The 12,267-nt window shown below is 35.3% G+C and overlaps 1 protein-coding gene across 1 annotated transcript; it reads right to left on the bottom strand.

The window, feature by feature from the left end:
- Nucleotides 1-470: 470 nt before the first annotated feature.
- On the bottom strand, nucleotides 471-10,546 carry LOC147386912 (protein NRT1/ PTR FAMILY 3.1-like). The gene is made up of 4 exons (XM_086424499.1): nucleotides 10,454-10,546; nucleotides 8,891-9,108; nucleotides 2,781-3,340; nucleotides 471-1,551 (listed from the first exon to the last, which is right to left on the bottom strand). The coding sequence occupies exons 1-4, from the start codon at nucleotides 10,533-10,535 to the stop codon at nucleotides 582-584; spliced, it is 1,830 nt and encodes a 609-aa protein (XP_086280625.1). The 5' UTR covers nucleotides 10,536-10,546; the 3' UTR covers nucleotides 471-581.
- Between the last annotated feature and the right edge of the window lie 1,721 nt (nucleotides 10,547-12,267).

Genomic DNA, 12,267 nt, shown 5'->3' with positions numbered 1-12,267 from the left:
AAATATAACCGTAATTAATGACTAAGCCTTAGTAACAAAAGATATCTTATCACTAGAACCTTAAATCTTTAGTGGCACAAAATACAATTTATTACTAAATATCTTGATGTGATCATCTTTAAGGGTGCCAAAATTTACATCCATGGCATTAATGGCACATACTTGCCACTAAATATTGATGCTATAACATTTTTAGTGGTAACATATTCATTATGCCGTTAAAAATTACTTTTTAATGACAATATATAAACCGTTGCTAAAAAACTCACCACTAAAAACCAATTTTCTTGTAGTAATAGTCACTTTAAAAAGCTTCGAATTCGTTATCGTTCACGTTTTGGTAATTGAAATGAACAGTCACTTTAATAAATATTATTAAAAAGTATTTGGGCCATTAATTTCAAATTGGGTGTTTTAGAAAACCATCGATTATATTGCAAAAATTTACTCAACCAACCAAGTGTTTTCTAATATTTATCAAAAACAGCCACTATTTGCTGGATTTCTCAAAAGTTTAGCCAATCTTGTGATATTAGATGGTTACATTTGTACTAATTAATGAAACCCATTACATTACATCTCTAAACTCTCTCATTCCTAATAAGTTCCACACCACCTGCTTCCTCTTCATCACTAACATCATTTGCAAGCTTAGATGGAATTTGATTCTTAACAAGCTCCAAATCTCCTCCATCATTCACTAGCTCAGATGAACCCTTCATATCCATAACTTCTAAGGACTTATATTTATAAAACCAAGCGCACAATATATAATACATAAAATTTAACCCTTGCACACAAGTCACAAGCCAGTAATAATTTTCCAATCTTCCCCTATTAATATTCCTGTCAGCTAACCAGTTGTTCTTTCCACTGTACTTGTGAACTAGTGAAACCAAAAGGGTACTTAGGTAATTTCCCATTGAAATAGCTATCCAGTAGAGTGCAACTGCAGTACTCCTCATGCTTTCAGGAGATTGATCATAAAGGAACTCCAAATGACCCACAGACATGAAAGCTTCGGCCAACCCATGAAACCCATACTGAGGAACCAACCAAAACACACTAATGGGTATTATTTCTTTAGGTTTATCAAGCAAATTGTGACTCGCAGCAATTGATTTTCGTTTGATTTCGATAATTGCAGCAATCATCGTCGATAGAATGTTGATCATGTAGCCTATTCCCATCCGTTGTAGGCAAGTAATGCCCGAGGGATTACCAGTTAGTCGACGAGTTATGGGGACGAAGATTCGTTCATAGGCGATGAGACTGATGAGCATAGTTATGTTGTTGAAGATGGTCATTGAGGCTGGTGGAATTTGGAAGGAATGAGAGAGGTGACGATCCATGGTTTGAGCTTGTTGGATTGAAAAAGAATTTTGATGGGATGATGCAGTTATTAGCAATATTGCTGCAGACCAGATTGGTGCCATTCTGATGATTGATTTCAACTCTTCAACACGATGGACGGTGGAGATTTTCCATAGATTTGGTGGGTCAGAATCTAGTTTATCGCCTTCGGTTATGATCGCAGCTTTATCAAAGAACCTTCAAACAAAGTGTAATTCAAGCAATCATGTTCTTGAAATCATAGTTTTAAATCTTGTCGAGTCGACTCAATATGGATATCTACTGAGTCTATTCGAGTTTATAAGGAGCAAATGAATATGGGTTAAAGAGATATTTATCCACTCATGGGCAAGTTTTGTGGGTATGTCATAAGTATGTTCCAAATTATTTACCAATTTTGATGTTTTAAATATTTAGTTTTTTTTAAGAACGGGTATGTTTTTAGGGTAATTTAGACATATGTCCCCATGTTTTGGTAAACATATGAGAAATGTACGTGCCTATGCTTTCAAATTGATGAGATGCATGGTTTGACCTAGATCTTCTCTTATTGACTAACTAATAAAATGTAAATATATCGGCCTCTTCATCTTTAGGATTTTTATCTACTTAAAGCCATTAATCCAAAGAACAAGATAGGATTTTGGAGAAGTAGAATATGGTATGGAATTTTAAAGTAGAAAAATCAATGATTTTTATTTTCAACGATGGATTGAAGATGACTAGTTTTCTTGGAAAGAAAAGTTTTATGGGTCTTCTGTTATAAGTTAAAGATGAGGGTATTTAGGTCATTTTTAATTAATGATAAAAGACCAAGGTCAAGGAGCATATGCATAAGTATCTAAACACATCTCACCAAGAGTTGAGATCATCTGACTCCCCCATGTGGCATACTCAAAATACTATCTTGAAAGGACATGTGTTAGAACCCTAGATTTTATGTCATGGGATACATATATGCACATCCCCCATAAATATGTGTAGTTGTGTCTCTCGAGGAAAAAGATCTATGATTCTAGCACATGCCACATCAGGAGAGTATGTTGAGTATGCGAAAATCATTACTCTTCACCAAAAAGTCAAAATACACATGCTTATGCATTAAATCACATTGACTCATATCGGAGTCTTGGAAAAGTTCTATAACCATATTGAATATAAATTCATGCACAAAGACTCGGGGTACCTCAGACGAGTTTTAAAAATATGATGGATATTGATTCATGTATATATAACCAATTAAAATGCATAGCGTATAATCAGCTAATATCATTCCCTTATTGAATATAAATTCATGCACAAAGACTCGGGGGGTACCTCAGACGAGTTTTAAAAATATGATGGATATCGATTCATGTATATATAAACAATTAAAATGCATAGCGTATAATCAGCTAATATCATTCCCTTAATTAAATGCAACTTACTTGAATTGGTTGGTATGAAGGAGCCTCCCATGGGTAGCAATTGAAGCATCCATCTCTATATTTTCATACAAGAGATGAGGATCAATGGGTCCAACTGCATTCCTCTTCTTTATTCCTGCAACTATGACCTGAGTCAATCTGATCAATGGGCTACCAGCCGGCTTCAACTTCTTATAGAGAGGGGAACCAATCACAAAGGTGACAATGGATATGGCCATGGCTATGGTTGGTATCCCTAGACCCCAACCCCAACTCACATTGTCTTGGATATAAACAACAACAGTTAGTGCCAGTAATGTTGATAATCCCATTATGAAATAGTACCAATTGAAGAAATTACAACTCGGAACCGCCCGACTTGATTTCGTCATGTCCAATTGATCGGCTCCAAATGTTACTACACAAGGTCGAATGCCACCAGAGCCTAGAGATGTGAGGAACAGCGAGGCGTAGAAAATACTTAGCTGCCATGCCGAGGCTTCTTGGCAATTGTCCTCAGTTTTGCATGGTGGGGGTCGAAAAAAGGGAAGGACTGCAGATATGGTGATGCCGATTAATCCCTGTGGTAATGAACATTGTAATATAAATAAAAATAAATAAAATGTACGTGATTTAAAATTTAAATTGATATCTTATGTTATCACACCAACATTTTTTATTGTACCCGTGCAGGCATACCCTCACTTACTTGGTGCATGTGATGTGGGGGTGTTGCACGTGCATAGAGGAGGCACAACATGAAAAAATGCCAAATTCAATGGACCAAAGCTGTTTAATTTCATAAAATTCTATGGACCAAGATGTCAAAATTTTCATTATCAGTTTTTTTTTTTTTCAACAAGCCGAAACCGTTTAATTAGTGAAGGATGGGATAAATTCAACGGCTCCAACCGGTCGAATCTGGGGAACATAAATAATTTCGTTGGCCCTCGGTCATTGAAATTCAGTCTCTAAAATTCGTGGGTCATGGTCCTAGAGAAAATTAGATATTAGATTGATTCTCTTCGTAAGATTACAGGAACCCTAATGGGATTTATATAAAAATCATAGAGAATCCTAAATAGAATCAAAATCATAATCCAAATGAGATGATATGATGTATCATTGTTGTACTACGTGCAACAATTATGATGAATAATACAAAAAAAGGAAAAACAAGAAAGAAAATAAAAACACGTAGATTTAACGTGGTTCGGCGGTGTGCCTACATCCACAAGAGTGAGAAGTTGAATTTTCACTTTATGTCAAATTAGGATTACATCATAAGAATTTATTATAAACACTAGTCGTACAATAGGTATTAGAAAATTCCAATAATACCCATGTACCCTCGCACCCCCAACCTACAAATTCGTCCCTGACAAATATATGTTTTTAGCAAATGTCGTCGTTCATTCCATTCCGAACGAATCTCGGAATGCAAAACTCTCCTCTCTCCACTTCGACATATGTTTGCATTCTTTGTATATGTGTTCCACCCAAATGCACGTTGTCGAAGAAGATGTCCCAATGATCACATGGCTTGAAACAAATCAAATCACCTCAAATATGCATGGACAACCCGAAAAATAAACATTATTGAATGGCCTCTTTAGGACCTTGAAATCGATCATTGTCTCTTTTGGGTCTTAAATGGTCTCAATGTGGCTCTATCACGGGTTCAATCATTGACCTTAATTTCAATCCACAGACATCTTTAAAAGACTATGATGGGCTGAACCATACAAACTAGTAGTGATTTGATCTTGGGTGAGCTTATCAAGTGGCCTAGAGATTAGAACTGAAAAGTTGGGCTTGGACATGAAATTGGAATAACTTGAACTGAACACAGGTAATTGGGACAAGAAGGGGGTTTTAATATGTGGTTCAATGTGGCTCAATCATTGACCTTAATTGGTCTCAATGTGGCTCTATCACGGGCTCAATCATTGACCTTAATTTCAATCCACAGACATCTTTAAAAGACTATGATGGGCTGAGCCATACAAACTAGTAGTGATTTGATCTTGGGTGAGCTTATCAAGTGGCTTAGAGATTAGAACTGAAAAGTTGGGCTTGGACATGAAATTGGAATAACTTGAACTGAACACAGGTAATTGGGACAAGAAGGGGGTTTTAATATGTGGTTCAGATCAAGAATGAGTACATTTCATCTGTATTTTACAACATATATGGATGGGCAATCAGTGATCTCTTTCCTTCTTTGCTTTGGAAAGTGACATATCCAAGTAAAGTTGACGATTACTCAAAGACAAAGGTCAAACCCTCAATGAGAACTACTTTTCAAATTTCAAGACTTGGGCTATTGACACCAACTCTCTCCAAAGGCTTTAATTTCGATTTTCTGTCAGAACCACAATATCGCCATTAAAAGAATCACGTGGTGATTGAAGAAAGTGATTAGAAATAACATTATTGATGCCATAGAAATAGATAGTAGATATCCATAAAAATGAGGAAAAGCATGAATGAAGGAAGGAGATCATGATCTAATGAGCTTTGGTAGTTCGGGGAGTAGCAAAGAAGCCACCTGTCGGATGATGATTTGAGTAAGACCTAAAATTTGATTAATAAATCAATGTTTGATACCATGTAAAGGCCCATGGGCCTAACTCATCCTCAGAAAATTGGCTTGTAAGATGAAGATTGTCTTAGGTTTATATATAGCTCAAGGTTATGATACCTAGGCGATGTGGGACTATTGCTCACAGGTCCAGACCCTAGCTCACCCCATCCCACTAGTGTAAGTTGGGAATTTGGGATGCCCCGCTAACAAAAATGAAAAACACTATAAAAAAAAAAGGAAATTATTGCACATTGATCATTAATGAAACTAATTATGTTGATTAGGGTGTACATAACTAATCACAATAAGTTTATTGTTACACTGTTGATGGATAACATGCATGGTCCATAATTATTTGATTGGTTTTAAGAAAGAAGAGTTGATTAGGTAATAAATTAAAGAATCGTGATACTCTAACTACCCTATGTGGCAAACTCAATCAACTACCCTGACGTGACAAGTTTGGAGACCGTAGAGCTACGCTCCTCAGGATACACGGCTACACTTCCCCATAAAAAAGAGTATCTCAAGGGAACTGTGTATCCCAAAGAACACAGATCTGTGATTCCCAAACTTGTCATGTCAGATAGTCGATTGAGTATGCCACGTGGGGTAGTCGGATTATCATGACTCTAAATTAAAATCAGGAGAAAAGAGAGAGAATATGAATTTAGAGTCATGATAATATAACTCGCCAGGTGGTATACTCAATGGACTTCTTGGCGTGACAAGTTTGGGAACGTAGATCTGTACACCTCAAGATACATAATTGCACTTCCCCAAAAAAATGTGTATCCCGAGGGATCCATGTTTCTCGAGGCATACAAATCTACGGTTCCCAAACTTATCTAGGTTGGGTAGTCGATTGAGTATGCCACCTAGCAAGTCATATTATCAGGACTCATGAATTTAACATTAATGGAGAGATGTAAGAGAGAGAGAGAGAAGTTTTAGAAAATTTAAAATAAAAGACAGTAGACAGCCTATGATTTCTTCCATCATCTCTCATCTTTTTAGTAGGGTTAGAAAAAAAGTTGAAACTAAATACCCAAGTCAAAGTGCTTATTGGATTTGCACCTACAGCTCAATTGGTTGACAATGAAACTTTCAGATATTAAAGGTCAGTATATCTAGGCCTGTCAATGGATAGTCGAAATCCGAATTCGAAGTCGAAGAATCGGATATTATCTGAAATTTTCAGATATCAAATTCGGATTCGGATAATTTTCAATATCCGATAGTGTTTCGGATACGAATTCGGATATAGGTGAATTCGAATTCGATAATATCCGATTCGAAAATAATAATTTATTTTATTATTTTTTTTAATATATAATAAAACATTAAAAGTTAAAATCGATTCTGTACTTCTGTCGAAGTCGAACAGAACTCAGCCCTCAGCCCTCAGCCCTCTGCCCTCATCCTCACCTCGTCATCTTCAACCCTCATCGACAGTCCTATGGCTGGCCTGATCTGGTTACGATAGCCCTCGTGTTGTCTTCAACCCTCATCGTGCTCAACCCTCAACGAGACATCATCGTCTTCAACCCTCAACGAGACATCAATAGCCCTCTTCGTCTTCAACGGTTCAACCCTCATCGTCTTCAGCCGAAAACACTTGTCACCGTCGGAATCTCTCTCAACGGCTCACCTTCGGCATTGGCGTCCAGTGACAAGCTGAATCGACGTCAGAGTCTCTCTGTCTCTCTCTCTCTCAAGCTTTTTACAGATCTCATCGTCTTCCACGATCTCAACCCGTCACGGTCACCGTCGGAATCTCTCTTAGCGGCTCACCTGGGGCATCGACGTCCATGGATAAGCCGAATCGGAATCTCTCTCTCGTCAGGTTAGGGTTTCTTTTTTCCGATAAATTTCAGATAATTTCGGATAATTTCAAAAAAATTCAAATAGTAAATAATTTTCGGATAGTAAATTTCGGATTCGAATCGGATAATATCGGATATCCGATAATTTATTCAGATACGAATTCGAATATTCGTTAGTGGTATCCGATCGGATTCGAATTTGAATTCGGATATCACTAAAAAAATTCGGATTCGAATTCGAATACAGCACTATCCGATCGGATATCTATCCGTTGACAGGCCTAAGTATATCCGAAAAAAAATTTAATAAATAAGTAAAAATCAAAGAACTTTTTCTATGAAAAAATAAAAAGTAAATTACATTTTGACCGCCTATGATTTCGAATAATTTTATGTTAACGTTTTGAAAAAAAAAAAAATTTTATAACGAAGGGTATCCGGGTTAGCTTGCGCGCACCAGACTAGTCCCTACGCCTCGCACTCAGGCTACGTGGAGCGGTGCGTGGTCACCAAGGTTTTTTATAGGTAGTGGGATTTGAACTTGAAACCATAGAAAGAGCAGATTTCTTGACCCCAAGTTACTATCATTCAGCCACCCCCTTGGTGGTTATGCCTCCCCTTTCACAAACAGTGTTGATGTTCATGTGTTATTTTATCATTTGACCCTCTTATTTATAATTTTTCTTGTAAAAAAAATTAATAATATAAAATTTTCCCTTTGCAAACGAGAAAAACTTTTTAAAATGGGTGAAATGATCCTTTTATATATATATATATGGGTCACGTTCCTAAGACTCATATTGAGACTCACATTGCGACACACCGTTTTGTCTTATATGGCAAAAAATGTTTAGAATGAGCTGATTTTTTGTGAGGATGATCTCTGTGATGAGGGGATCATCCTGGCAAAAAATCATCCCATTCCAAAACTTCTAACCCCATCAAAATTGATTTACAAAAATTGGACGGTCTATAATTTTTCAACAAAAATTGGACGGTCTAGAAGTTTCATAATGAGCTGATTTTTGGCAAGGATGATCTCCTCACCATAGAGATCATCCTCACAAAAAATCAGCCCATTCCAAATATTTTTGCCCATATAAGACAAAACGGTGTGTCGCAATGTGAGTCCCAATATGAGTCTTAGGAACGCTGTTCTATATATATATATATATATATTAAGTGAATCCGTTAGATAGCTATAGAGGAGGTAAGCGCAATTCTTATAACATTAGGGGGTCGACATAGTCACCAAACCAAAGGTGAAAGTGTAATTACCCAAGATAAAAAGAAAATGGGGTGCCGTCATTAAAGAAATACAATGGTTATCCACACTCCAACGATCATATTTAAAAGTGCATCTCATCACCTCCGGATCAGCCATCTCTTAAAATAATTGCAAAGGTATAGTAAATAAATATATTTGCATAGTATATTTGAGAAATTCTACCGGCACACCACATTTACTAACAACACACCAATCCTTTGAAAATAAAAGGTTATTCTACATATATATTGGTCTGTTATAAGTAAAAGTCAGCGTGTTAATGGCAGCTCTCATATATATTAATACCCCTTACCCTAATCTTTACAAAATTGCGTCTTTAATTTAATAAAGAATGGAGCCCACAAACTTCAATTTCAAAAGTAATAGTGTGATATGAGTAAAAGTTGGTCTGCGAATAGAATATAAAAGAGAGAGAGAGGAGTTAATTTACCAGGTCATAAAGAATGGAGCCCACAATAATGGTCCAGTATCGACCAGCAAAAGAGTCTGCAACCAATGCACCAATGAGAGGAGTCGAAGTAGAAGTTCCAGTGAAATTGGTGAGTGTGTTGGAAGCCTTCACCAATGGCATGTTTAGCTGTTGAGTTAAGTATGTGATCATGTTGGCGTTGAAACCAGTTGTCGCAAATCTATCACATACTTCATTTGCTGCACCATAACATATCCAAACATTTCTCAATAATAATAATAATAATAAAACATCAAATTTAAATATTCCTACATAATAAACAACTTTAAAAAAATATATATATTATTGTTTTTTAAATGTTGGTTGGTGAGTCATGGTCACTTTTGTCCAAAGTAATACTCACCCGTGATTTTGAAAAGACCAATTTACCAAATAAGATCTCAAAATAATTATAATTACACATCTTTACAAAATAATTATCAAATCAAGATTTTACCGATTTGGTAAGTATTTAATTCCCTGACCCTCTCATATTCATAGTTCTCCCCTTTTCCAATTTTGGAATAGTTGGTTAACAATTTTTATTCAAAGACATGTAGTTTATTTATATTTTGTATATCAAATCAGATCTGATCTAACCCAAATCCGATTCAATTGTTACCGGATTGGTTATGGGTCTAATGTGACCCTTTGACCTCATACATTCCTGACTGGATCCATCGATAAGCCCTACTTCACAAAATTGACCATTGTTTTTAAAACTCTGATCGATCATGTTATCAGACTGGATTGTGTAAGAATGCCAAGTCAATTTGAATATAACCAGATTGTTTGAAAGAATTGTTAAGTTTTAATGGAACCAATGATTTATTGATTATTAAATCAACCGATGAACTGATTTAATTAATAAAATATGAAATTTTGAGAAAGAGCACATGATTTACATAATGAGTAGATCGATCATTTTATAATTAAATTGTAAATGTATGTATTAATTTTTTCTTTTACATGATTAAAAGAAGATAATTTAAGAAAATAATACATTAATCATGCTAATTAAAAGATGGGCTAGGACTGTAGATTCATGAAAATGAACTCAAATGATGACAAAATGAAATCAATTCTCAAAATACGATTCCATCTCGACTTTGGATTTTGCATTTACTCATGGTTGGGATTATATGCCAATAAATCGGTTATTGAAACAAAAATGAACTCATATAACTTGATTATTTTGCAAATAAATCGGTCGCAAAAATTTGCAAAATTCTTTAATAAATATAAATGGTCTGACCAAATTGGACTAAGGTCCAACCGCATTCCAACAACTTGGAGGAAGTTTTCAATAAAATCATTGGTTTGATTATTAAAACATTGCAAACAACCTTAAAAATAAACAAAGAAAAAAAGAAATAATAAATAGAAAGCCTAATATTCCATCCACATTCTAATTACAATTATTTTTCATATCACCCTTTCACTGATTTTTCTTAGATTAATCAAAATTAATGTATCTCTATCTTCTTAGACTCCCATCACAACTGAACTTGTGGAGAGAGAGAGAGAGAGAGAGGATTAACTCACCTAAGATATATGGCATTGTTTTGAACCCTCCAAGCTTCTTCTTCTTCTTCTCTCTTCTCACCTCCTCTCCATCATCAGCCATGTTCTTCTCCAAGCAAGCTATCTTAATTTTCAGGTAAGATCATTGAAATTGAATGGCCTTGGAAAGATAATATAGAGGACCAAGTGTAAGAGATGGTTCACTTTTAAGAGTGTTACCATCATCCCTAGAGGTGGTCGTCATCCCCATTGTCATCTTCAATCCTCGTGATTCACAACCCCACACATATCGAGAAGTATCCAATGCTCTTGACCTAGGACAATAATTCTCACATTAATTTGGCTTTCATGGCACACGAGAGCACACATCACATGTCTGAATCAATTGAATTGAGATTGTCCTTTTCCAGTTTATTATAAAAATTCCAACATGGGGATTGAGAAAGAGGTGGTATCTAATACTAAACATATGATCAGATTTGGATTTTGGATCTATCAAAGGTGATTATTTTAAATATGCCCTCCATGTTTTGAAAAATATTTGAGATACCCCTTATGTTTTTAAATTGAGACATGTTCCTTTGACCTCGATCTTCTCTAATAGATTAATCAAAATGACCTAAATACTTCCATCTTCAACATTTAACCAAAAGTTTTTTATTTTTTTCCAAAATTAGTCATCTGCAACCTCTTGGGTATTTTTCTTTTCTATTTTTAACCACACTACTCTTCAGCTTTGAGATTTTATCTACTTCAATCAAAAATAGGATTTTTGGAAAGTAGAAGACTATGAAATTTTGGATAGAAAAATTAAGGATTTTCTATTAGGGATTAGGATGAGATTGAAAACGATGTATTGAAGATGTGGTTAAATAAAATAAAAATAATTTATCAGAGAAAATGGAAGAGCTTGAAAATAGCCTACCATTTCTTTTCTTTTTTACAAAATAATCAAAGATTTTGAGAGATTGGAGATGAGGACATTTAAGACATTGTGTAACGCTATTAGAAAATTGAGGTCAAGTGTCATCAATTTGAAAGCATAAGTGCACCTCACATATATATAAAAACCAAAACATGGAATAGGTTTATGTGTCTAAACCACCCTTTATTGCCTAATCTTGAAGATAATATAAAGGAGAGTGCTGGACAATTTAGATAACACCTATGGAATATTGAAAAGTTGAGATAATTATAAAAGGAAAACGACAAATAATTTCTTTGTAATTCTAACCATGACAAACATCAGATGTACTGCTCCTTAAGGTCCTATGCATGTATAGGGCATGATTCATGAAGTCTATTATGGTTTAGTCTCACTTGGGGCATGAAATGGAGAAGAATATTTATTTAAATGCTGGTTGAGATTCGACTCACTCAGATCCATCACATATTCATATTTGACTCATGAGTACATCGCTTTATAATGGAATTGGATGCAATTTGGTCTAATAATCTAAGATTTGGACCGACAATTTGAGATATGAACAGGGACCATATTTGATATGTACACAATTCAATATCTTATCGTTTATATTGTGGATGACAGGAACTAGATCTAATAATATAAGAGAAGGGAAATGTTCAGCAACAAACATTTTGACAAACATTTTGGCAAAACATTTTTCAAAATATGGGTTAGAGGTTTTGGAATGGGCTGATTTTTGGTGAGGATGATCTCTACGGTGAGGAGATCATCATCACCAAAAATCAGCCCATTCCAAAACCTCTTACCCATCAAAAATGGCTTACAAAAAATGGACGGTCCACGATTTCCCAACTTGTAAACATGGGGTTAGAAGTTTTGGAATGGGCTGATTTTTAATGAGGATGAT

This window comes from Akebia trifoliata, chromosome 14 (genome assembly GCF_017979445.1).
Source record: "Akebia trifoliata isolate Shusen 1 chromosome 14, ASM1797944v1, whole genome shotgun sequence".
NCBI lineage: Eukaryota > Viridiplantae > Streptophyta > Magnoliopsida > Ranunculales > Lardizabalaceae > Akebia > Akebia trifoliata.
The sequence above is the reverse complement of the archived record's forward strand: the minus strand, read 5'-3'. Positions and strand labels throughout refer to the sequence as shown.

Bases quoted from the DNA above. Each gene is read 5' to 3' on its own strand.
- LOC147386912 (XM_086424499.1), bottom strand. From the start codon at position 10,535: ATGGCTGATGATGGAGAGGAGGTGAGAAGAGAGAAGAAGAAGAAGAAG. The intron at 9,109-10,453 runs GTGAGTTAATCC...GTTATGGTGCAG, and splicing joins AACAATGCCATATATCTTAG to CAAATGAAGTATGTGATAGA. The intron at 3,341-8,890 runs GTAAATTAACTC...TCATTACCACAG, and splicing joins GCTCCATTCTTTATGACCTG to GGATTAATCGGCATCACCAT.